The 26,054-nt window shown below is 41.5% G+C and overlaps 1 protein-coding gene and 2 long non-coding RNA genes across 3 annotated transcripts; 1 reads left to right on the plus strand and 2 right to left on the minus strand.

Moving 5' to 3' along the window:
- Nucleotides 1–4,780: 4,780 nt before the first annotated feature.
- Nucleotides 4,781–6,177, minus strand: LOC136353944 (uncharacterized). Its single transcript, XR_010737551.1, has 3 exons — nucleotides 5,845–6,177; nucleotides 5,541–5,714; nucleotides 4,781–5,039 (listed from the first exon to the last, which is right to left on the minus strand). It is a non-coding gene; the product is annotated as an uncharacterized lncRNA (long non-coding RNA).
- Nucleotides 6,178–7,892: 1,715 nt separating this feature from the next.
- LOC9266905 (uncharacterized) lies at nucleotides 7,893–11,698 on the plus strand. Its single transcript, XR_001541268.3, has 3 exons — nucleotides 7,893–8,211; nucleotides 9,818–9,947; nucleotides 11,342–11,698. It is a non-coding gene; the product is annotated as an uncharacterized lncRNA (long non-coding RNA).
- LOC4350057 (putative disease resistance protein RGA1) lies at nucleotides 10,958–21,939 on the minus strand. Its single transcript, XM_015760974.3, has 5 exons — nucleotides 21,601–21,939; nucleotides 16,955–18,091; nucleotides 12,120–14,597; nucleotides 11,643–11,754; nucleotides 10,958–11,530 (listed from the first exon to the last, which is right to left on the minus strand). Exons 1-4 carry the CDS (start codon nucleotides 21,895–21,897, stop codon nucleotides 11,743–11,745), a joined length of 3,924 nt encoding a protein of 1,307 aa, XP_015616460.1. The 5' UTR covers nucleotides 21,898–21,939; the 3' UTR covers nucleotides 10,958–11,530; nucleotides 11,643–11,742.
- Between the last annotated feature and the right edge of the window lie 4,115 nt (nucleotides 21,940–26,054).

Below are 26,054 nucleotides of genomic sequence, written 5' to 3' on the forward strand. Positions count from 1 at the left end.
TCCTGGTTGCGGAACTGATATGTACTATTGACTTGAGTCATATTTAGTTTTGTGCTATATTATGTTGATTTTTTTTACTCATTTTTGCAGAACGAAGGATGGCGCTTGACCCTGGATGAGGAGCGGATGTCCTGCTCAACGAGAACTACCGTGGATGCAATTTTTCTTTCAGTTTTGGTGACTTCAGTGCTGCTATTTTATGAGATTTTCCGTTGTTTGTGATCAGTAAGCAAGCATGTACTAATCAGTTGGTGGCACTGAGCATGGCTCTTTCTTTTTAGATCAGATATGGTGTTTCCTGCATGATCCTTAGCTGCCTATCCCCCACTGCGGTGGCTATAGATCACTGCAACAATCCCATTTCCCACCTTCAACAGCGACGCCGATCTAGAGCTCCGTCAACCCTGGCCGGTCAGTACCAGTTATGAACTTTCTCATGCCATGGCTAATCATCAACCTGTCATTGCTTGCAATTTGCTGGTTGTAAAGAGATGGAAGATCATTTGTGCTGGAATATCATTTTTTGGCTATGAAGATTCATCATACACCGTCAGGTGCTATGTTGACTACTATTTGTGATAGAAGAAGACATTGATGTGGGGGGAAACAGAGAAGTCCTGAATCAAGGAGGTAGGAGGTGGAGCAAATCTATTTTGGAGCTAGGCATGTCTTTTTTTTTTTAATCAGATGGCACCAAGTCACCTAGGATGAGAGGAGCTCATACTATGCGAGTTTAATGTTGACTGCTCAAATTTATCTATTACCACTTTTAGGATTAAAACTTTAGTATTGTGAATGAAAACAAGAAATGATATTTATTTCATGCCATTCTTTTATATCCATTTACAACCTTACATGAAGCTAAAAAAACATGGTTTGTAATCAATTACACCGTAGCGTTTAGCACGGGCATATTACTAGTCTTGTAAATTGCTCATTTATATCTGTAATCTTGCTTTGATAACATATCACCTGAGGTCTAGGGTGCTGACATGGCTGTCCACGGTAACCAGCATCTTGAATTTTAGCCTCCTTTAAAACCCACCATGGTGATAAATTTGCACTTAGCCCTTCTCTCTCAATTTGTCTCCGATCTGACTCCTCTCTTCTCTATCTCCCCTCTTTTAAATTTGGGTGGGGAAAATGGTGGCAGCGCAAAGTGCGGTAAGGGTAGGGTGTCTAGGAGGCGAGGGAGGAGGCAAAGTGTGGCATCTTTTCATCGTCACTGCCATGGCTCCTCCAAGCTACTCATCATTTTCAAGTAGCCTAAGGTCCATCGTTCATCTTCACGATGATGATGGGGATGCACCAGACTTCCAAGACCATCCTCTCCCTATTGTGCTATTTATCTCTGATTGCCGACCCTAATCATCTCTTTTTTTTCCCTCTAGGGGCGCGGTAGGAGTGGTGGTGGGAGTCAGATTGGGGGTACCGTACTTTTGGAGGGGCCTAGATACAAGATGTTTTCCATTGTGGACAGCCACGTCGGCACTTGAGACTGGTCAAAGGCACTTTGGACTTCGAGTGATACATTAAACCAATATTACAGACCTAGATAAGCAATTTGCGAGATTATGGACCTACGTGACACCCTGATCTAAGTTAATTTAAGGAGTGACCATGTATGAGTAAATTTTACTTTGACCAACCAATGTTTTCACTTTGGACCAGGTATTTTTTCCTTTGTGGCACTTTGGACCTGTATAGTGACCTTCGCATTTCACTTCTGAGGTAGAATACCGATCTATGTCTTATTTCTCATTAAGAACCAACTTACAGTGAAATGGCCACACTAGAGTAGCATAAAATAAACAATTGTAGAGGAGCCCATGAAATAAAAACCATAAGAAAATAGCTTTTGTCAAAATAATCACTATTAACACCTTGAAGACTTTCTTCTATTTCTTCATGACTTTCAACTTCTAGTTGATGTATAGATCTAAGGCACTTGATCAAATCAATTGTGTAGAACTTTCTTGTCGCCTAAGAGTTACCTCAATCATCTTACAAATGAAGAATACACATAAGGGATGAGTATGAAAGGGACTCAACAAGTCTAACTGTAGCAATCCAACAAATATATGCCCATAACCCACCTGCATAATAATATATCTCCAAAGCCCCATAACCCAACAAGGAATTTTATGCATGTTTATAAAATAGTGTTATAAAAGATCATATTAAGTAATTATAAAATCTATTGCATATAAGGCATCATAGGTATTAGATCCTCCGATAGGTTCCTTTCCTAATGACTTCGCAATTTCTACACGAAACAAGGAGTGACATATCATAATTCATACACTCTGTAAAGATGTGTCGCTGTACCCACACACGCCTTAAACATTTTAATGCTCACGCCCGTCCGCGCTTGAAGCACACTTCATGGTGTATGCCAACAAGAACACAAACTTTTCATCAATCCAATATGTCATACCTTTGCAGCGATCCCTGCAACAACAGCAGATCATTGGATCCGGCAACAATAGCAATCCACATCCTCTACTCGAATTCCGCAACAACATAATCCTCATCGCTAGCCCAAGCTCACGAGGTTCATGGAAGTCCATAAACCACAGATATAAGCCAATAAGAAAGTATTACTAGGCTAGTCCGTCCCATACCAGGTCATGTGGTCGACACGATCGCTACAATGCTTGCATACCGTATAACAAAACCTTATGATGATCAATATATGCAACTGAAACCCCATGACAATGGAAAGTTCGGAATGCACCCATAATATAACCGGCTGCTCCACTAGTCAATCAAATCCATCAACATATTTATTTTAATTTCCTAAAGTACAATTTAATGCAAGGTTATACATATAAATTGAAATTACGAAAATATAACAATAGATGGTCAAAAGTGTTGTACTTGCTTGAGATACCCGCAATCGAAGAACGAATACATCAACGGAGAACTCCAAAAAAATCCAAGATAAATGACCAACTGAAAGAAATAATAAAATACTACTAAATATGATAATGGCTATATGAATATGATGCATATGCAGGGTTGTGAACTTGTTTTTATTACCTTTGTATAGGTGAAGTCAGATGTATTTTTGATTTGTCTGTGTAAGTAAATTTTAATTGTAAACTATAAAAATAGGTTTCCAAAACACATATTACACTCTTATTTTAAGAAAGAGTAATTATTTACTTAGAAAAAAAATTATTCAATAGCCTCTAAATGTATTGCTTTCAATAGAATATACATTTTGGTTTGTTTGAAAAAAATAATTTATAAGGTATATTTTGAAGGAATATTTTTATTTCAATTATGATATAAAAAGTTAAGTTGTATTTGTATTGACCTAAAGAAAATGTACACTTCAAATTAATTTTAAAAATCAGATGGACTGAATAATACTAAGTAACTACACCAGTACATCAGAATTTGCAAGAAATAGTTTTGAAGAGTTTAAACTAATTTACATATGTCCCAATTCTCATACGTTCTTTTGTATTATAAAGGAATAAGTTCACTTTGACTCCTTTAATTAGTGGCCGAATCTGATTCATACCCTGAACCATAATACCGGATATCTCGACCCCTCAACTATTAAAACCGGTGCAATTTAACTCCTTCGGTGGTTTTGGAGGGCGGTTTTGCTGATGTGGTGCCTACATGGCGGTGTTGACCTGGTATTTGTCCCATGTCAATGGGTCCCACAAATATTTTTGGGTGAATGATAAATGGGTCATATATATATAATGCCACGTGGAACAAAGACTAGGTCAACACCGCTATGTAGGTGCCACGTCAGCGAAACCGTCCTTCAAAACTGTCGAGGAAGTCAAATTGCACTGATTTTAATAGTTGAGGGGCCAAGATATCCGGTATTGTGGCTTAGGGATACGAATCATATTTGGCTACTAGAAGGGAGTCAAAGTGAACTTATTCCTATTCTAAATAATTCTGCATTTAATTTCTTGGGCTAGCCCATCTAGCAAAGTCTCCAAAACTCGAAAGGAATAAGTTCACTTTGGGTCCCTCTATTTGTCGCCTAGTCTGATTTCCGTCCCTTGATCGTAAAACCGGGTACAACAGGTCCCCCAACTTACGAAACCGTTTAAATAAGGTCCCTCGGCAGTATTTGACTCCGGTTTTGGCTGAGGTGGCGCCTACGTGGCTAATTGACTCGGTCTTCATCTGACGTGGCATTGACGTGACGCTTACGTGGCAATTCGATCCGAAAAATAATAAAAATTATGGGACCCACATGTTAGTTTCACACACACAATAATTTAAAAAATGGTGGGGCCCACGTGGACCCCACCTGTCATCCTCACTCAGCCTGCAAAGGGGGCAGATCGGGCCGACCCATCCCCTATACCCTCTGACCCTATCTATCTTGGTGCCTGGACTCGCCCCGTCTCTGGTGGAAGTGGAGCCGGCCCGTTAGGTTCGTGGCCGACCCACCATAGCCGCGGGCTGGATGCACTGAGCGTCTGAGCCACCGTGTCCAGTGAATGGTTGACTGGCTGTGTTAATGTGTTATCATTGAACCATTAAAGCAAGTAGCTATACGTCAATTCAATTATACAAGATTAAAAAATGAACAATCATTTTATATTAAACTGATATCATTTCTTTACTATACTAATTTTATATAAGTCAGATATCAAGTGAAATAAGGAAAAAAAACACATACACTGGCATTATATCTGAACACATACTAACATACTAGAAATTTCGATTGTGCGAAGCAAATCAACATCACTACAGCAAAATAAATAAATAATCAAAAACGATACCAGAACACACTGTATACCCAATGCAAACATTCCGAAATGACTTAATCTTTTGCATTCAAAAGTACAAACATCAATCACTGGGTACTAGCACCTAGTTCAATTAAAACTAAGTACATGCATATACTTATATCATTCACAAAAATCGATCTGAACAACCCAAATATCCGGTTCATTAGATTGAGATCAAACAAAATGAAGCCTTCCAAGATCAAAGTGGGCATCATTTGGCATTCCCTAGCTTGCACTGTTCGTTGAATCACCCAGGTCCAGATTCTGCAGGTTAACATGATGGAGAGATCGAATGATCATGGTATAATGACAGGAAGAAAATATACAATAATTGTTTTAAAAAGGTAATAACCTGCAATATCTCTCAGAAAAAGAAATGGTGCATTTATGTTTTATGGGCAACAACTGAATCAAGACATGAGCATATGCAGACAGACAGAGGAATCAAGGCAGTAGGTGTTCTAAGCATTTGAGTATTTGACATATAAAACATGCTTGAAAAACAGAAGTAATCTGCAGTCACCCAATAGTATTCACAATCAGAGATTAAGGAATACAAGAATCATCTAACAGGTGCTACACAAATTTGCAGATTTTACTAATTTTCTTCATTTATCTAGCAGAAAGTTTCAATTACTGCTAATTTAAAGTTTCCTACTGCCTTGTGTTAAATAGATGGTCTTTTACTTTGTCTCTGTACATACAAATCAAACCAAAACCGAGCAAGACAGATGAACAAGACAGGGTTCATGGAGGAAATCATACCTGTGCTCACGAGGGAGAGAAACCCAGCTGGACGAAGGTGGCGATGTGGCCGGGTGTCCTCCGAAACCCTCGCCGTTGCTGCCGGTGGAGTGTCCTCCGTAGCACCTCGCCGGTTGGCCACCAAGCAGGTAGCCGCCACCCGCCGGTGCCTCCATCCGCCGCCGAAAGAAGGAACTGCATAGAAGAGGAACCAAAGAATCAAGAACCAAAGAAAAGAAAGAGAAAATCAAGAACCAAAGAAAAGAAAGAGAAAATCAAGAACCAAAGAATCCGTTGCTAGTTGCTACGATGGGAACCACAGTACGTCTTGGGGGGAGTTGGAGACGGGAGGAGGACTGAAAGAGCACGCCCAGCCGCCGCCGCCTCAAAACACGGTGGAGCACACCGCGAAGTCGAAGCTGCCACCGCTGCTGCCGCCGCCTCCGCCTCCGTCGGGAGCCGCTGCCGCCACCTCGATCCGTGATGGAGCTGCGCCGCCACCGCTGCCGCCTCCGCCGGGAGCCACCGCCGCCGGCTCGATCCGTGGTGAAGCCGCACCGCCTCAGGCCGGGACCCGTAAAGCCGCCGCCGCCGCCATGCGAACGCGAGCAAGCGGAGCGCTCGAACAAGGCTGACCCAAAAACCCCTAGGGTCAACTGACTCCTGGACCCATTGTCACCTAAGAAAATATGGGCCGGCCCGAAAACCTATTGGTGCCACAAATTTAGGTTCGGGCCACGGACCTAATGGGTCGACCCGCCCCACTTGCAGGCTGAATCCTCACTGCCCCTCTTTCGCTATTCTTTTTTCTCTCTCTCTATCCTCTCTCCTTCCTTCTCCTCCGTTGCGTCGCCGCCTTCTTCGACGCCGCTATCCGTGTCGCCGCCGCCGACCACCCAGACACCCTCCGCACGTGCCGGGATGATGGTCTGCACGAAGCAAGGCGACGAGGCCGAAGATGGCGAGCATCTTGGCGAGCAGCGCCTCGGGCCTCCCCATGGCGGCCTGCACGAATGCCACCGCCGCGGTGCTGTTCGACGACGCGGCATCCCTCCACCCCGCCGCGGCGTCCGCCGCCGCCGCGACGGCGTCCCCGGCGGCGGCGAAGGCGGCTGCCACGGCCCCCTCGACGGCAGCTCTGATGGCGCGGAGGAGGAGGTAGCCGAGGTAGCCCAGGAGCTGGACCAGCCTGAGCAGGAGCACGACGGCCATGGCGGCGCCCTTGAACACCACCGCGGAGGAGCAGGTCATCGTCGTGCTCAGCCCGGTGATGAACAGCTTCGCCATGGCCATTGCCATCGATCGCCTCTTGTCTTTCTTTTGCCTGAACACGACGTGTTCTTGAGATTTCTTGATGAAAATTTGTCGAACACAAAATGTACGTTCTTGAGATTGAGCAGGGAGAAGAGATCAAAGAGGAAGGGATAAGAATTTGTTTAGTCGATTGGTTGTGCCAGGGAGCTCGCCTAGCCGTCCGCCGCCCTTCTAGCTCGCCGGCGGGAGAGGAGGGAGCTTGACATGGTTCGAGCGCGGCGTAGGCGGCGGGAGGACAACGAGCGCGGTGTAGAGGCGCTCGGCGATGCCGTCCCGACGTGGCGGCGGCACGGATGGTCCGGTGGTCAGCGGAGGTCGGCAGCGGAGGTCCCGGCGCGCGCGGAGGTCGGCGGCGGCGACACGGATGGTCCGGTGGTCGGCGGCGGTGACACGGATGGCAGCGTCGATGGCGCCTTCCAGGGCGCTACCGCGCTGCTCGCCTTCACGCTGACCGGTGGCGCTCCGGTCGGGGGGCGGCTCCGACCACGCCCGCCGCCACCGCCGCCGAAGCTCGCCTGCTCCGCTGCCCACCCGCGCCGTCCTCTGCCGGGGAAGAAGAGAGAGGGGTGAAAGGGAAGAAGAGATAGAAGGGAGAGGGAAGAAGAGAGGAGTGAGGCTGACATGTGGGGCCCACATGGCCCCACCATTTTAAAATTATTTCTTTTTGCAGCTGACATGTGGGGCCACACTTTTTATTATTTTGCTGAGATATAATTGTCACGTAAGCGCCCCGTCAATGCCACGTGGGACGGAGACCTAGTCAAACAAGCCACGTATGAGCCATGTCAGCCAAAACAGACTTCAAAACTGCTGAGGGACCACGTTTGCCTGGTTTTTATAAGTTGGGGGACATGTCATACCCGGTTTTGCAGTTATTTGCCACTTTTGTGACATGACAATTAACGATTTGCCACACTGTATCTATGACATATGGGCCCTCATGTGTCTATAACATGTGGGCCTAGTGGTAAATCGTTAAGCACCGATCGTAAGAGTGGCAAATAGTTAAAAGACCCGACAAATAAGGGACAAATAGGGGAAGGTACCTATAGTGAACTTATTCCAACTCGAAAAGCCCATCCTTCTGTCCAGACTCCAGCGCCGCCGCTTTCCGGCAGCGCCGACAACGCCGCCGCTCTCCCAAGCGCCGGCTGCCGCGCCCCACTCCGGCGACCCCCCCCCCCCCAACAACCACCCCGCAGTCGCCGCCACCCAGAATTGGTCCCGCAGCTCCCCGCGAATCCGGTCCCAAGCTAACCCTAGCCGCTGGCCTCCTCCTCTGCTGCTGCTGCTGCTGCGACTCCCTACCGCCGCCGAGATGGCCGGTGCTGAGCACCGCGCAACTCCTGTGGCGTACGGTTGGTTATCTATTCCAGAGGTGAACTTCTTCCCCCTTCCTCTCATGTGCTACGATTTGTGTTCTCTTCTTATGGGTTGATGTTTCTATGAACCAACCGTGATGACTATAGACTGCTCCTGTTGTTCAACTTGATGTGCTCTGCTAATGGTTATTATCTGTTTGTAGTTCTAAGTTTCTAGTTCAATTGAGACTTGCTATGTATGGTTGGATGATGGCTATATGTTATGGTCTTATGGACGAATGAATGAATGCTCACATAGCTAGTAGTAATCCTATGAAATGCACTACTGAAATTGAAAGCACCCTAACATGATTCTGTCCTTATCTTACTTGCGGCATGTATAAGTGATTGGCTATTGGAACTAGTAAACACACTGTACACATCAGCTCCTTATGGAGCTTCACTTTAGCATTGCATCAATTCGCATGGCTGGATCCTTTTGTCAATCAGGAAAAGAAAAACATCTATACTACTCCCCAAAACTTGATCAGTTAACAGATTGCTCTAGATTTTCTACTGAAAAGAAATTCAACCTATAAAATACTACATCCGTCCCAAAATAAGTGCAGCCATGAGTTTCCGCGCCCAACTTTGATCGTTTCTTTTATTTAAAATTTTTTTATAATTAGCATTTTTGTTGTTATAAGATGATAAAACATGGATAGTACTTTACTCGTGACTTATGTCTTTAATTTTTTTCAAAAAAATTTCAAATAAGACGAATGGTCAAAGTTGAGCGCTGAAAACCATGGCTGCACTTATTTTGGGACGGAGGTAGTCATGCTAGAATTGTTTATAATTGAAGGACTTAGATTATTGATTAAATATGGTACTGATTAATGATGTTCTGTGCTGCTAATTATGGCAAAGATTAAACTACTGACTGATTGGAGCTACAGGTTAAAATTTAGTTTTCTGCTGTTATGCATACTACTATAATTTAGTCGAGATATCATGTCATAAGTAAATATATCTACCCTGTCTATTACTCTATATATTCAGAATAATTCTTGTACTGAAGCATACTGCTACATGTTTTACTGGATACTAATCTAAACTACTGATGTCCCTAAGATATGGTATTGTTGAAACTAGAGGCTAATTTGTTAAGGTTATACTAATTCTAACTAATTATGTGTTCAAGATTTATCCTATAGAATTAAACCTTACTGAACCTAATATCAGGGGAACTACATACACCAGTAATCCTCAACCCATCTTAGTGATGAAACAAAAAATATCTTCTACTTGTCATTTAGACCAAAATATATCCTATCTGTTACATAGGCTATTCTACAGTTTAGATTATTAATATAATCCTTTTTGCTGAATCTGAGATATTCTTGTTCAGTTTAAGTTCATATAGATGCATCCACACAACTCCTAATCATAGTAAACCATGTACTTGATGACATGCTTCGAATTTATTTCTTTCTTGATTTATCTGCTTGACAATCTTGCATTTGATTTGTTCTGGTGTTAGTGGTGAGATTTTTTTGATCTGGTGAGCTCTTTTGTGCTTCCCTTGTATTAGTTCTTCTCCTCCATTATTTTTTCTCCTGTCAATTTATTTTCTTTGCTCTGTTTGTTCTGATTTCTGCCATCTTGCTTGAGCTGCTACAGGTAGCTTCTCCTGAAATTGGTTAAAGTGTTTCTTCTCCTCTTGGAGCTTGGTTGGCACCTGGAGTATCAGCCCTTCCTGGAACTGAATCACCTTCCTGATCTGAAGCTCCTTGCTCCACTTATAACTCAGGTATCTATCTCCTGCTTCTCCTTCTACTCCTCTGACCTCTCTCTCTCTCTTTCTCTCTCTCTCTCTTTCTCTCTCTCTGGTTGCCTGACCATGGATGCTATGGTTGAGCTGTGGTGTGTGTGGTGTGTTTGAGGTGTAGAACTTTTGGTTGGTTATCTCTCTTTCTCCTCAATCTCCACTTATTTCTAGCCGAGGCTGCTTGCTGTTGTTGGGAACCTACTACTGCTACCGCTGCCGATCTTCATGTCTTGAAGGCAGATGGTACTACTACCGCTGTTGCTTGTGTTGGTTTCTAAGACCAAATGACTTGGTCTGGGTTGGGAGGAATGGATTCACATCGATATGGTTGTCTTGCTGAGATTTAAGTAGTGACTCACCTGTTTGAGTTTTGGTGGTTTCATGCATGCTCGGTGGGATGATGGAGAGAATTCTACTCCCTCCGTTTCGTTTTATTTGACACCGTTGACTTTTTAGCACATGTTTGACCGTTCGTCTTATTCAAAAACTTTTGTAAAATATGTAAAACTATACGTGTGCATAAAAGAATATTTAACAATGAATCAAATGATAGGAAAAAAATTAATAATTATTTAAATTTTTTGAATAAGATGAGCGGTCAAACATGTGCTAAAAAGTCAACGGTGTCAAATAAAACGAAACGGAGGGAGTACTAATTTTCAATTTGAATGGAAATCTGGTAAAGTCTGACATGTTTGGTACTTCTGCACCTGAGTCCATCAAGTCTAGCAAATTTGGAGGTTATCCTTAGTTTAGGGATCGATTAGTAATTACCCTAAAACTTAGGGGATTTTATATGAAACTTACAGTCTTTGGGAATTCATGGAGATGGCTCAACTACTGCTTTTGTGCCCTGAATATTTTGGTTGCAAAATCTGTAGCTTGTAGCAACACATAAATTTTCTTTGTTGCCTATTTTATAAAAACTTCAAACCTCCTCAATTGAAAATTGTGTGGTCTAAGATCACACAAATATCTTCTAATGAATTTAATTTCTTCTTTCAACTTCTATGCAGAGAGTGTGAGTTTGATTAATGTTGTATAGAAATACAGTGTATAGGTGCAACATATGAGGCAGCACGCCGCGCAGCAAACATGCCTTAAACAAATTCCATTAAATGTAAATTAGCTATTACTATTAAATAAGGATATGCTATAGACAATATATATTCTAAATTAAGTGGTCAAGGACCAATTATGAAGGATGTGTTACATAGAACACATGCATAGAATTTTGTAGAGAATAGAAGTTAAAACATGATGAAGAATTTGGGGATAAAAACTTATACCACAAGATGTGGAATCTAACATTTTAGACCTAGCATTATGTAACAAAATTGAATCTTCTCTTAACTATGAACTTAAATTCCTGGCAGAAAATAGCAAAATACGCTTTCATCACTGAAGGTCCGTCGCGAAGGGATGCAGCAGGATACGGATGGATTGACGGCCCATACTGATTATATTCAAGTGTAAATTTCCCTGAATAAAACCGTAACAGAAGTCGAGGACGATGGACGACGACCTGACAAAAAACTCTGCTGAATATGACAGCTTCATTCATCCTGCAGATCAAAAGAGCGGGTTTCGTCAAATAATTAGAAATATACTGTTAAATAGTACTATCAATGTTGTCTCGCAGCAACAAACTGTGAAACGAAAGGCAACAGAACTAGCCTGGAGTGAACTTCTATGATCTCAATCTCCATTAATCAAGGCCTTTGATTTTTGCAGCCTGGAGTGAACTTCTATGCTGTATGAGTTTATGGCTTGCTAATTAACGCAATTTCTGCAAAACAAATAAAAGTTAACATTTTTGAAAGCATCGACTCTAGTTCACTTGAACGGAATACCTCCTGAAATCATGAAAAATTGGTGCTGAATAAAAAAAAAAAGACAAAAGAAACCGTCCCTTCCCATTTGAGCTGGTAGACGGCCGGTCACTAAACGTTTTCTTTATTTTACAGTATTGAATGACAATTAGTTCGAAACCAGAACATACTAATGACATATCAGAAGGAAAAAAAAAGATTTGGAAGGCAGCATATGTGATAAATATAGGCTTTTCTGCATGGAAGAATCCTGGAAAACAACGCAAAACAAGATAAATTCTGTACTATGAAATGAAGATGATGTGAAAGAGTGGGCACATACGATTTGTTTGACATGAGCAAGCGTCTTCTTGTTATCCTCTAATTCGCACCACTCCCTTAATTCACGGCAGTGAAAAATTAACATATATTCGAGCATGGTGAGTTTTTTTATGCCCTCAGGCAAAGACTTGATTTCATAACAACCCTTGATCTCAAGTCTCTTGAGAGAGGTGAGGCGTCCCATGCAATCTCCCAAATCATTCAGGTTTGGACAATCTGAGATGCTCAATTCCTGGAGAGAGACGAGGTCTCCCACCCACAGCGGTAATGATGTCAAGCTATCACAACGGGAAAGACTTAGTTTATGTAGCGAAGTGAGACGCGTGATGTTCTCATGTGTTGCTTTCACCTCAAAGAACTTTATCTTCAATTCCTTGAGAGACCTGAGATGACCCAACCAATCTGGCAGTTGTGGCTGATGGCTATAGATGCCTTCCAGAGCCAGTGATTGGAGGGTGGAGAGGGCTCCAATAATCTCTGCTGAGATCGTAGGATCACCGAAATACTGGATCTTTAAATAATTGAGGGCAGGGAGGTGATGAAGCAACCTCCACTCACGCAGAGGAGAATCGCATTGTTGGACCACTAAAGAAGATACCAGAGGAGTGGAGCAGGATGTACTAGTGTGTGGTGCATTTCCTGCCCATGAGGATATGATGCCATCACTTCTCACAATAGTCCACTTCTTAGCTCTAGGCGGACATGGTGTAAGCTGCAGTTTGGGGCAATTGGAGATTTCCAATTCACAAAGGTTAGGAAACATAAACTCGCTCACACTATCCTCATCGCAAGAGTACATTGTGTTCCACACTTCTAGGCTTGGCATGCCTTCTATGGTAAACTTCTTCAGTCGAGGAAATGGCCCTGGGCCGCCACAAAAATCCTCATCGATTTTCACCACGCTCTTCATTCTTTCAAGACACAACTCTTCCAGATTAGGTAATTGGCCAAGTGGTGGTAGCCTGACGCACTTGGGCATTTGTGCCATGGTAATTTGAATAAGATTAGGGAGATAAAGGGAAATGTCCATTAACCAGGATGGATATTTGGTGTCTTTATAACCTTCCATCCGAAACTTCTTTAGAGATCTTGGAGGAACTAGCTCACGCAACAAATCTATGTCCTCCATAGACCTCTTAACATGTTGAGTCCAATGCAATTCCAACTCTTTGATTCTTTGCTTTTCAATCAGTTCTATCTTCTGGACCTCTTTGACCGACCTCACATTTTCAAGACATCTTATCTGCAAGTTAGGAGGATTCACATCATTAAGCAGAACAAGGTTGCTAGAAGATCCATCATCATTAGGTTGCACCACAAAGCGTGGTAATGTGAGTAAATTTTTGTTCCATTGTGGCACCTTGGACAGGTCACTACCATTCAGATTAACAAACTTCAGGCTGTCAGCTTTACCTATACTTGCTGGTAAACTACTCAAAAGTGGGCAATCCGAGAGGTCAAGTGTATGTAGCTTTTTGAGTGTATCAAAACAGTCAGGTAAGACGACGCCATTAAGATATATGTTCTTCGACAAGACCAAATGCTCTAGGTTGTTCAGACAACCGAGGAAACTGATATCTATTGAAGAACCCAAGTAATTCAGCGAGCCTGACAAGTTCAAATACTTGAGATTGATTAAGCTGTTCAAACCTTGAGCTAGCCTTTCCGTATAAAAGTGTTCTGTAGACAGATTCAAGTATTCAAGTTTGGTGAGGGTACCCAAAACTTCTGTTTCTAACCTCCCTTTCATATAGGAGCAACTTGATAAGTTCAAATATACCAGTTTCGAGAGGTTACCCATAACTTCAGGTAGTTGTCCAATATTCCGGCAGTATGATAAATTCAAATATTTGAGATTGATGAGACTCTCCAAGGATTCTGATACACCAGTAACATTAGAACAATTTGATAAATCCAGATGAATCAATTTTTTTAGTTTGCCAAATGACTCTGGCAGTTCTTTCAATCCAGAACAACCTGACAAGTCAATGTACATCAGACTCTCCATTTCTCCAATTGACTTTGGCAGTGTCAAGATTGCCGAAGACCCAGAAATGCTGAGGAAAATTAATTTTGAGAGCTTAGTTATACAATTAGGGATCATTTTATCCTTGATCCCAAGAGCTTTAAGATATCTCAATTGCTTCAAGTGACCAATGGAATCTGGCAACTTCTGTATGGAGCACCCGCTTAAATCCAAGACGCGCATGTATTTAGCAGATGAAAAAGAAGCATCTCGGAGCACATTTTCTTCATTTTCCAGATAACGCACCGCCCTTACCTGGGTAGGAGAATGAGTGAGTGAATTCAATGGCTTGGTACAATCATTGAGCAGCGCAAAGCGGCATCTGCACCTCCCAGTAATATTGCCTTGTTTGCTAGCATCTAAAATTTCGTCGACCATGACATATCTTGCTAAGTCATGCACCAGGTCATGCATGGTCAGCAATGTAACATCCTCTTGATGCACTTGAACAATCTGCAACAGAAGAACTTGTCAGAATCAGGTTTTGGTATTCCAGATTTTTTTTAAAAAAAGTCAAAATATTGCAGGGCTGACAAAGCTAACGATTTTACATACTCTCTCCGTTTCATATTATAAATTGCTTTGACCTTTTTTTTTTTTGTCAATTTTCATTGGTTTGACCAAGTTTATAAAAAATCTAGCAACATCTATAATGCCAAATTAATTTCATTAAATATATAACATTAAATATATTTTGATAATATATATTTTTTTCAAAATGCTGCTATAATTTTCTATAAGTTTAATCAAATTTAAATTTTTTTGACTAAAATAGTGAAAACGACTTAGGTGGTGTTTAGATCCAGGGACTTAACTTTAGTCCCTGTCTTTAGACACTAATTTAGAGTATTAAATATAGACTACTTACAAAACTAATTACATAAATAAAAGCTAATTCACGAGACAAATTTTTTAAGCCTAATTAATCTATAATTAGAGAATGTTTACTGTAGCATCACATAGGCTAATCATGGATTAATTAGGCTCATTAGATTCGTCTCGCAAATTAGTCCAAGATTATGGATGGGTTTTATTAATAGTCTACGTTTAATATTTATAATTAATTTTTAAACATCCGATGTGATAGGGACTTAAAAGTTTTAGTCCCATCTAAACAGGGCCTTAGAATATGCAACAAAGGGAGTACATTGCAATTTAATCCATTAGGTCTAGGTCTATTCATTGAGATGTGATTTACTTCGTCCCAAAATATAAAGGATTTTGAGTGGATGACCTATCTGGATTCATACTACTAGAATGTGTCCCATTCAACCAAAATTCCTTATATTTTAGGATGGAGGGAGTATATATTCAAGCAACTCTTCTTTAACTTGTGCTCAACCCAGCCTCAGGCAATATCTAGAGAATAATTCTTAGGTGTGTAAGTTGTCGTTAGAGTCCTTTCGATCCCAAAATAAGCTTGTTTTGGCCTAATAAAATTAAGCTGCCTTACAGTGAAACTTGGTAGCAAGGCATTATATGGGCATATCCTCCCATACCATAATTAATTGGACTAATTCTAACTTACTTGAAATGGTGTAATTTAAAAGTCTCTTCTTCAGATGTGCAGTATTACAAAATTTCAGATATTTTCAGTATTACAAAATCTCACATATTTAAACAAAACATCTGATTTTTTTATTAAATACTTATTAATTTTGAATAATTATGTGCTAAAAAATAAACAACTAGTTTCAAAAGTAATTATAATTTTGTTCATAATTACTGCTTGATATAAATGGTAAAATAAAATTTGAAATGCATAGTTTTCAATAAACTTGTCCTGACTGCACATGAAAATATATATGCACGCATATGTTTGACCATAATATAAAAACTTTTTCTGAGCGTGCATACTAAAACATAGTACAAACGTAGGCGCTCACCACACGCGCACACTAACTCCTATAAACTACTAACTCTGATAAGCCATTTCCATATTAGCATTTGTTCTTAGAAAATAATAGCCCTAACTAAGACATGTCATTGCTCATCAATATATATATATATATATATATATATATATATATATATCTTTGTGCTATGAAACAAATTTTTTTTACATAAATCTATCATATACCGGCAGCCGAACATGCCAACATATTTTCTGTCTTAAAATATAAGGCTTTCTAATGTTTTAAATCTCTCATTTATTTTTACCCAATCTTATCTTAGCTAGCCACTCAACTATAATAAACCCCTCATTTAATGAGGGGGCACATTGTCTTCTCTCTCCATCCTTAATCTCTTAAAAAAAGAACATTTTGGAGGGAGGAAGTAGTATTTCATTAAGATATGTCTTCATGATGGTAGTAATTAAAGACCTCCCAAATGAAATTTAACTTGCGTATTCCTCGATCTGAACATAGGGCATGTTCACTTTGATGCCAAAAAAAACCTTACCAAATTTTGGCAATGCCAAAATTTTAGTAACTATATAAGAAATCTTGCCAAAATTTTGGCAAGTTACCAAAATTTGGCAGCAAACTAAATGTAGCCACTTTTTTGGTAACTTTACCAAAACTTGGTAAGGTTGAAAATGACGTTAAAGTGAACAGGCCCATAGATGTTGGAATATAATGGAAGATTACCTCAAGGATCTTCTTGTGCTATGCGTCCCGATTGATGGAACTCATGGCTATCTTGTGATGGACTAATTCTAACCCTACTGTTGCATATTATAGTGATTCTGTGAAGATGGCTATAATAGAAGTGCATGAATACATGCAGCATATTTGAATAATTTCCCTAGAGTAGGGTCCAAGAAAATGTCAAAAACTGCTTAGCTGTAGAGGTAAGCAATAACTCACCGAAGGTGACTTTGAATATTGAAGGAAGGACATCCCCATAAGATGACAAACATAATTCTCACCATTCTCCCAAATGGAGAATATGCCTTGTTTTTCAACAAAACCAAGAGAAATCCATTGGTAAATCAGATCATCTTTGACTATCTTTTGACCTTTCGCAAATAGTGCACAATAGGCAAAGCATAACCTCAAATATGGAGACATGTTATTGCAGCTTAACATCAAGGATGCCATAACATTGTGATGCTGGTTGGATCTATCTTCCGAATTGTTTTCATTCCAGATATCACTGTTTTTCACTGTGTTCCATCTGTTGACTGTCATGGATCTCAACATGTACCCTAGTGCTTGAGCTGCTAACGCCACACCTCCACACTTCAATGCAATCTCTCTTCCAACCTGCTCCAGCTGATCTTTGTCAGGTCTAGTATCAAACTCAACCTTCTGTTTGATTATTGTCCAGCACATATCATCAGTCAAGGGTGGAAGCTCGAACGGCGCAACAGTACAAAACTTGTTTGCAATTTCTTTCTCACGGGTGGTTACAACGACAATCACCTTACTGCCAATGCCAACATCATTTACCAATATAGCCCTCAACCTGTCTAATTCAGATTGATCAATCTCCCACAGGTCATCTAAAACAACCATAATTTTCTTGTCACCAAATGGCTCTGCAGGGTTCGTCTGATTACTCAATTGACTCTCCTCTTTTGATAGTTTTGACATTATAGAACTGCGAATTTTATTTAAGTCAAATGCCTGGGACACATAGACCCATACTTTTGAATAATCATTGAGTCGGGTATCATTGAAAACCATTTTCGCAAAGGTTGTCTTGCCTATACCTCCAATGCCATATATAGGAAGTATTATTATCTTGTCCTTGATATTGTCAAACAAACAAGACAATATAAAATTCTTCTGTTCAGTACGCCCTACGATGAATGCTTCGTACTCCTTGGGTGATGTTTCCCGTTTATCTGGAACATGCTGCTCACTGAAGGTAGAGCCTTGCTTGAATCCAAAATTATGATACTGATCTGTAATATCCTTCAGTTCTAGTCTCAACTCCTTCATCTTATGAACCATGGTAAACTTGGTAATTTTGGGGTGATGGAAGAGCTTACGTGACAGCTGCAAAAAAAATCCATTAATTTATTACTTAGAGTTAAATAGGGAGGAACTACAACACGGCATACCATTGCTTTGGTTTAGCGAAAATGCTATTTGGCGGACTGTGATATCAACACACGCTCCTTCCCCCGGTCTTTTAGTTGCAATTTCCCTTTTAGTAGCAATTTCCCTTTCATTTACAGATGAAAGTTTGAGACATTGAATTGATTATTTTTTTATAATTCAGATAAAAGTTTGAGGCTACATTTGATAATGATTTTTTAGTTAACTGTTGTATGATTGAGTATAGAGTTTTTGATTTTTTTTAATGAAAGTTTTAGATTTTGAATTGAGATTATTTTAATTCATGATGAAAGTTTGAGGTCAAAATTGAAAGTTTGTAGAGTTTAAAGTTGTATGATTGGAGTTGAAAGTTTTGCATGAAAACACTACTAAAAGAGGGAAAAAAAGGGGAAGGAGTATGGGCGGCAAAGACACCTACGCTAGGTTTTCAACAATCCGCTTGGTTTAATTAGGTATCACACTTACTTGAAAAAAAAAGGGTTTCACTCCTATTTCACGCAAGTGTCATAACTTTAATTCATGTGTATCACCTATGGTATCGTGAACTATCATGGTGTTTCCCCATGAAATTTCATGGTTTTACCTGGTAATATCATTGTTTTATGCATATATTATCTGTATCATCAATGTTTTAAAGAAGAGTCATTAGTATTCATCAAATGTCTTATGGAGGTTTCAAGCACTTTAGATAAGTGTTGTAACATATGAAGAAATTAAAATCTTTGAAATTAATTATTATAAAACTGTTAAAAGTACATATATGATGTTCTTTCCTTTGTGATTTTTGTGAAATAAAAAAAAAATTGAGAACAAGTTAAACTCACCCAAATTAAAACAAGTGCACATACATAGGCACCTACGCTTGTGACACTGATAACTTTATAAAACACTAGAATAATGACAGAGACCAGATATAAGTTCTAAATAATTTGTAGAGAATGTTATGCCACTAGCGATCGCCAACAACATTCAAAGGCTAAACACGACCAATTTACTACTACCCATAATCGATGTATTAATGGACCAAATACGATAGTTAATCTATCTATGATATTATTAAAACAATTTTGAAAGAAGATATCACGTTCACTCTGTAAGCTAGAAAATCCCATATTAATCGGAGACAAAGAAAAAAAAGAAATTTCAAATAAGAATATAATTTAAAAATAAACTGAAATTCAGAATAAAAATAAGGAATATTGGAAAAAAAGTCCATCTAGGACACACCACAATATTAATTAAATTTGGAATAAAAATAAAATAAATTTAGAAATTGGATTTTCAATATGAATTGTAGATTAATTAGTAGAGTTGTATGTAAAATACAAATCATTTGTGTGGAAATAGAAGTTAATTAAAAGATAGGAGATTTAATGAAAATTATTCCGAATAGAGCCACGATAGTGGACACCAAAAAACAAAGTAAATTCCTGAATCAAACCACATGGATTGGCAAGTAGGAATCCCAGTTGGACTTTACTATGCATGTATATGTTTCCTTTCTTTCTCTCTCATTAGAATATTAACAAAGGCCTTGTTTAGATCCCAAAAATTTTTGGCCAAAAACGTTACATCAAATGTTTGGACACATGCATGGGGCATTAAAGGTGGGGAAAAAAACCAATTGCACAGTTTGTATGTAAATTGCGAGACGAATCTTTTGAGCCTAATTACGCCATGATTTGACAATGTGATGCTACAACAAATATTTGCTAATGATGGATTAATTAAGCTTAATAAATTTGTCGCGCAGTTTACAAGCGGAATCTGTAATTTGTTTTGTTATTAGTCTACGTTTAATATTTCAAATGTGTGCCTGTATACTTCAAAAACTTTACACCCAAAATAAAAAAAATTTCTTGCCACGGTAGAAAAGCTGATTGGTCTGTTATTCGGACCATATAACTATTGCTCGGATTCCAATCAGGATACCGTGCCACGGGACTTTTCCTAGCAACCTAGGAGAAAGGTTCGCCGAACTTTAGAAAGGTTTCCATGTAGTAGTCCTATTGATGCCGCAGGTGATAATGAAGAAGAGGGGTGGCAGGCAGGTGACCATATTGGCGACAAAGGAGATAGAAAGGCAATTCCCGCTGGAGGGTGTGCCGAGGGGTGGTAAAGTATTAAGTGGCATTGATGGATGGTCGGACTTGTAAAAACTATAAAAACAGAAGCCCCTGCCCCCAACAATAATGTTTAATTTTGTAAGAAGAAGAGTAACTAGATATAGATTAGTGCAGGGGGTGCCAAAGGGTAGGGACATGGTGGCTAGCTCCGAGGGATGAGGGATGACAAAAGAGTAAGGTTGAACTGGTGGCTCAAGTGAATTTTAAAAGATATAAAGATTGAGTTATAAAAACTATAAATATAAAATATGATGATACGGTTTGATTTTTAATGTGCCAATAACAATAAAGTGGAGGGGCAGTGGACGGGCGAGCGGGACCCCAACAATGACAAGGTTCAATTTTCAGTTGTGAATGACAAGGAAGAGGAGAAGCAACTGATGGGCGAGCAAAGAGTGGGAAGCATGGTAGAGGTGGCAGCCGGCGAGACATGCACAAACTATCAAAAAGGAACCCAACAATAACATGGATAGTGTTTCGAAGGTCTCGACGACAATAAAGGGAAGAGAAGAGAGACAAATGAGCAGAGGGCCTGTGAATGGTGGGACTTTAAAAAAACTAAAACAAAATATCATGATGATAAGGTTCTACTCCCTCCGTTTCAAAATGTTTGACACTGTTGACTTTTTAGTACATGTTTGACTGTTCGTCTTATTAAAAAAATTTGTGAAATATGTAAAACTATATGTGTACATGAAAGTATATTTAACAATGAATCAAATGATATGAAAAAAATAAATAATTATTTAAATTTTTTGAATAAGACGAATGGTCAAACACGTACTAAAAAGTCAACGGTGTCAAACATTTTGAAACGGAGGGAGTATTTTTTAAGGTGATGATGGCAATAAAGGGGAGAACATCGATGATAGGTGGATGAGCGGAGGGGTTGGACCGATGGACGAGCAAGGTAAGATTTGCTTCAGATTTGCTTCTTTGGAGTACATATGCATAATGCTTTCAGTAGAATGCGCTCAGAATTGATACAAACATAGGGATGTTGTGAAATTACTTTCCATTAACTAGATTTGGTTTCATGTGCCTGCAAATTTTTTAGCCGTGCAAAGAATTGTGGAGTTCCCAAACAGTCCCCAAATCAAGAGAGGTTAATATATCTCATATGGAGAATTCAGAGGATACTCTTTAAAAAGTGGAACATTAATCCAGAACCACAACTATGTTGGAAGAAAATCAAGACATGATAATCGACACACCTAGATGGATCCAGGGCTCTATTAGCATTAAAGCCAAACAAAAAGAAAGTATGAAGACTTATTGGAGATGTAGCTAGCCTAGGACTAGGAGGAAGGGACAGTTTACCATTCGTGCAGCTGGTGTAGCAGTTTTGGCCTCAAACTCCTCGAGCATGTCGCAGATGTCATAGGAGGCGTTCTTGAGCCGATTCAGCCACAGCTGCACCGTTTTCTCCTTGATGGACCTCTTCTCCGCGTCCTCCATCACCGCTTCGATTGATTCCAGGGTGTTCCTGAAGCACTCCAGGTCCCTCCTGAAGTCCCTGTGCAGCTTGATCTCACCTCCGATGGCGGAACCCAGCTTTCTCGTCGTCTCCTTGATGGCGGCCGAGGCAAGCATCCCTCCAATCGCTGCGGCGGCCATGGCTACTCCTCCTCTTTGCTCTCTTGGTTAATTGTTCTCACCAACTGTAGCCTGGACAGAATCGACCAAGCTTTGAAGAGTATTAGGTGGTGTTTAGATCCAGGGACTTAACTTTAGTCCCTATCTTTAGACACTAATTTAGAATATTAAATATAGACTACTTACAAAACTAATTACATAAATAAAAGCTAATTCACGAGATAAATTTTTTAAGCCTAATTAATCTATAATTAGATAATGTTTACTGTAGCATCACATAGGCTAATCATGGATTAATTAGGCTCATTAGATTCGTCTCGCAAATTAGTCCAAGATTATGGATAGGTTTTATTAATAGTCTACGTTTAATATTTATAATTAATTTTCAAACATCCGATGTGATAGGGACTTAAAAGTTTTAGTCCCATCTAAACAGGGCCTCCTATCACTTAAAAGTTTTAGTCCCATCTAAACAGGGCCTAACTAAAACTTTTAAGTCCCTATCACATCGGATGTTTGAAAATTAATTATAAATATTAAACATAGACTATTAATAAAACCTATCCATAATCTTGGACTAATTTGCGAGACGAATCTAATGAGCCTAATTAATCCATGATTAGCCTATGTGATGCTACAGTAAACATTCTCTAATTATAGATTAATTAGGCTTAAAAAATTTATCTCGTGAATTAACTTTTATTTATGTAATTAGTTTTGTAAGTAGTCTATATTTAATACTCTAAATTAGTGTCTAAAGACAGGGACTAAAGTTAAGTCCCTGGATTTAAACACCACCTAAGTAAAGCTGGTCCAGATTAACCGGAATGTGAAGCACCCGGAAGTGACCTGCAAAGAAGCGATCAATTTCCAAGAAGCTGCCTGCAGCTTCACGCGCGGTCCCTTCTACCAACCACCCAAAGCGAAGATAACAACTATTTCTTCTCTCTATCCGATAAAAAACTACTCCCTCCGTCCCATAATATAAGAGATTTTGAGTTTTTCTCACAATGTTTGACCACTTGTCTTATTCAAATTTTTTTAAAATTATTAATTATTTTATTTGTGACTTACTTTATTATCTACAATAATTTAAGCATAACTTTTCGTTTTTTATATTTACAAAAAAAAATTAAATAAGACGAGTGGTCAAACGTTGCAAACAAAAACTCAAAATCCCTTATATTGTGGGACGGAGGGAGTAATATAGTATTGGATATATGTTGACATATCGCAGTACTACGAATCTGAATGTCTACTAGGTTGAGTTTTTTTGGAGGATTAATTAATTATTATATTTTAAGATGAAGGTAACAATAATAATAGTACAATAGTCAGAAATTGCCGTGCTGGGTGACCAAGAAAGTCCAACAAAACAAATAAAATAAAATAAACTGAGAATGTGAGGATTGAATAAACAGGCGAACGTTCAACTCGAGGCGAGGATAGCAGCACAATGGGACGGATCTAGCGCTTGGTGAGTGGCGCGCAGTGGGAAAGGATCGGAGGAGTGAGGGGTAGGATGTTGGTGACGGCGACGATAGATGTCGGAGAATGAACTCCTCCATCAAAGAATCGTGAGGCCCCCCTTTGTGAGTTCGGCCGGAGGCAGCGGGTGAGATTCGAGGGCTTGGTGAGCGAAGCTGTGTGATCTTGAGGGGGTTTAATCCCCCAAAGACGATGAGACAAAAGGGGTTTATACAGGTTCGGGCCGCTGAGAAGCGTAATACCCTACTCCTGTGTTTGGGATTATGGTTGAGTGTTACAAGGGTTCCTAAACTCCGGAGAGCACTCTCGCTCTTCTTCTCCTAGAGTTCAGGTTTTCTGTCAGTTGTCCTCTTTCCCGGCGGGTAAGGTCCTCCTTTTATATATCAAGGGGTTACCACATAGGCCCAAAAACATAACTTAGTGGAGAAGGATTACAATCTTTGCATTAAATGCATGTCTTGTCTCTTAATTTGGGAAGCAAGCGCACGTCATCTTGATGATGAGGCCTGTCAAATCTTGCCGCCTGACACGGGGAGTGCCCCTGTCAGTCACCATTTAATGGGTGAAGACTTCTGGGCTCCTATTACACCGGAAAACGGGAGCCTTGCTTTGACCAGAGCAGGAGGACCGACTCCTTCTGAGATAAGAGGATGAGGACCTCTCACCATCATTATTTGATGAGACATGTCAGACTGCACGTTGCCTGACACACGAGCAGCGCACAGGCGCACTACCCCAGTCCTATCGGTCATTCGACCGGTCACAGACCGGTTGAGTGCATTGCACACCGCATTAATGTGGCGTGGCGTGACTACTCGGGCCGCCATAAATGCGGGTAGGTGGGCACCTGGAGGCGGACACTTAACCCAACGTACATGGTGACCAGGAGAGGGGGTCGGGGGAGCCCGACCCCAAGTCACGGGAGCGGGCGGCCGCCGCCCGACCTCGGGCCCGATCCCCCCTCGGGGGAGGGCCACGTGGCGCCTGGGGCAGCCTTCTCCCTCTAGTCTCGGCCAGGGAGTGGCCGCCGCCCCACCTCGGGCCTGACTCCCCTCGGGGGAGGGCCACGTGGCATCGGGGGGCAGCCTCCTCCATCCAGTCTCTGGGAAGGAGTGGCCGCCACCCTACCTCGGGCCTGACTCCCCCCCTCGGGGGAGGGCCACGTGGCATCAGGGGCAGCCTCCTCCGACTAGTCTTTGGGAAAGAGTGGCCGCCACCCCACCTCGGGCCTGACTCCCCTTGGGGGAGTGCCACGAGGCATTGGGGGACAGCCTCCTCCGACTAATCTTTGGGAAAGAGTGACCGCCACCCCACCTCGGGCCTGACTCCCCTTAGGGGAGGGCCACGAGGCATTGGGTGGCAGCCTCCTCCCTCTAAACATGATATCCCTGGGCCCATATCACCGACAACAGCGCAGACAAAATCGATGCGTCGGTGGGGGGAATGCTGAGATGCCTGAGCTCGGTACCCACCTTCAGGAGTTGGGCCTGTGCGCGAGCTCGGCGCTGCCATGGAGGGCAGGCACTTAGGCTAAGCTAGCTAGAGGGGCTCACCGGTTTCACCCATCCGCAGAGGAGTGGCTGATGCGCGGTCTCCTGTGTGCTTCAGTGAAATGCCAGGTTCACCCCCTACGGGGCCAGGGCGGTGTGGGGATGCATGAGTCAGCGCCACTGAGGCTAAGGCCGAGCTTAGTCCCCTCCCACTGGGTCAGCCGAATCTGCCCTGTGCTGCCGTGGTTAAGGCCTGGCCGCCTAGGCAAGAGCATCTCCAACAGTTTATCTAAATTAGACTATCCAAATAGCTATATAATCAACTAATCTTGGTAGTCAAACTAAATTCTCACTTCAACAGTAAATATTACCATCTCCAAAATAACATAGGGACCCACATGTCAGCCTCTGCTAGCCCCTTCTTCTTCCTTCTATTTCTTCCTCTCTTCCTCTTCTCTTTTCCTGTTAGGGCAGTGGACGAGCCGGCGACGGGAGGCGGTAGCAAGGAAGCGGGACGGCGTAGCGGCAGCTGCCGGCGGTAGGAATGACCCAACAGAAGGCAGTGGCGCCAAGGACGGCGTCGATAGGGAAGACGGCGGACACGGAGCGGTGAATCAACGCAGGTGGCAGACGTGGGACGGCGAGCGACGATGGTAGGAGAGAGGCTGGCGGCGCCGAACGCAAGGCCAAATCCGCACAGGGGCGGAAGCACCGAAGGCCTCTAGACGACAGCGGCTAGCGACGACGACCTCGGCGAAGACGGTAGCGGATGGCAACCTCGATAGCAGCAACGGATGGAGACGGCTCAGACGACGGCTGGTGACAGCGGTGTCAGGCGATGGCGACCTCGGTAGCAGCATTGGATGGCGATGGCGACCTCGACGATGAAGGTAGTGGTGGCGCTCATGTATTTGGGTTTGGCAACCTGGTTTGGCCAGCCGGATGACTTGGCCATCCGGTTGGCAAGGCTACTGGAGGGCATTTTTTCTATCAAACTAGCCAAATTTTAGCTTGGATAGTCCATTGGAGAGTCTGTTAGAGATGCTCTAAGTGGTGATCTGCATATGATGCAGGAATAAGTTCACTTTACTTTCCTCAACTTAAAGTCCGGTTTGAATTTCATACTTCATCCACAATTCCAGATATAATATGTTGCTCAACTTACAATACCAATATATACTTTATGTCCCAAGACAATAT

Source organism: Oryza sativa, chromosome 11 (genome assembly GCF_034140825.1).
Source record: "Oryza sativa Japonica Group chromosome 11, ASM3414082v1".
Classification (NCBI taxonomy): domain Eukaryota; kingdom Viridiplantae; phylum Streptophyta; class Magnoliopsida; order Poales; family Poaceae; genus Oryza; species Oryza sativa.

Excerpts from the sequence above, each read along its gene's own strand:
- LOC4350057 (XM_015760974.3), bottom strand. The coding sequence starts at position 21,897 with ATGGCCGCCGCAGCGATTGGAGGGATGCTTGCCTCGGCCGCCATCAAG. Across the intron at positions 18,092-21,600 it reads CTACACCAGCTGCACGAATG|CTGTCACGTAAGCTCTTCCA; the intron begins GTAAACTGTCCC and ends TTTTTTTTGCAG. Across the intron at positions 14,598-16,954 it reads AATATTCAAAGTCACCTTCG|ATTGTTCAAGTGCATCAAGA; the intron begins GTGAGTTATTGC and ends CTTCTGTTGCAG.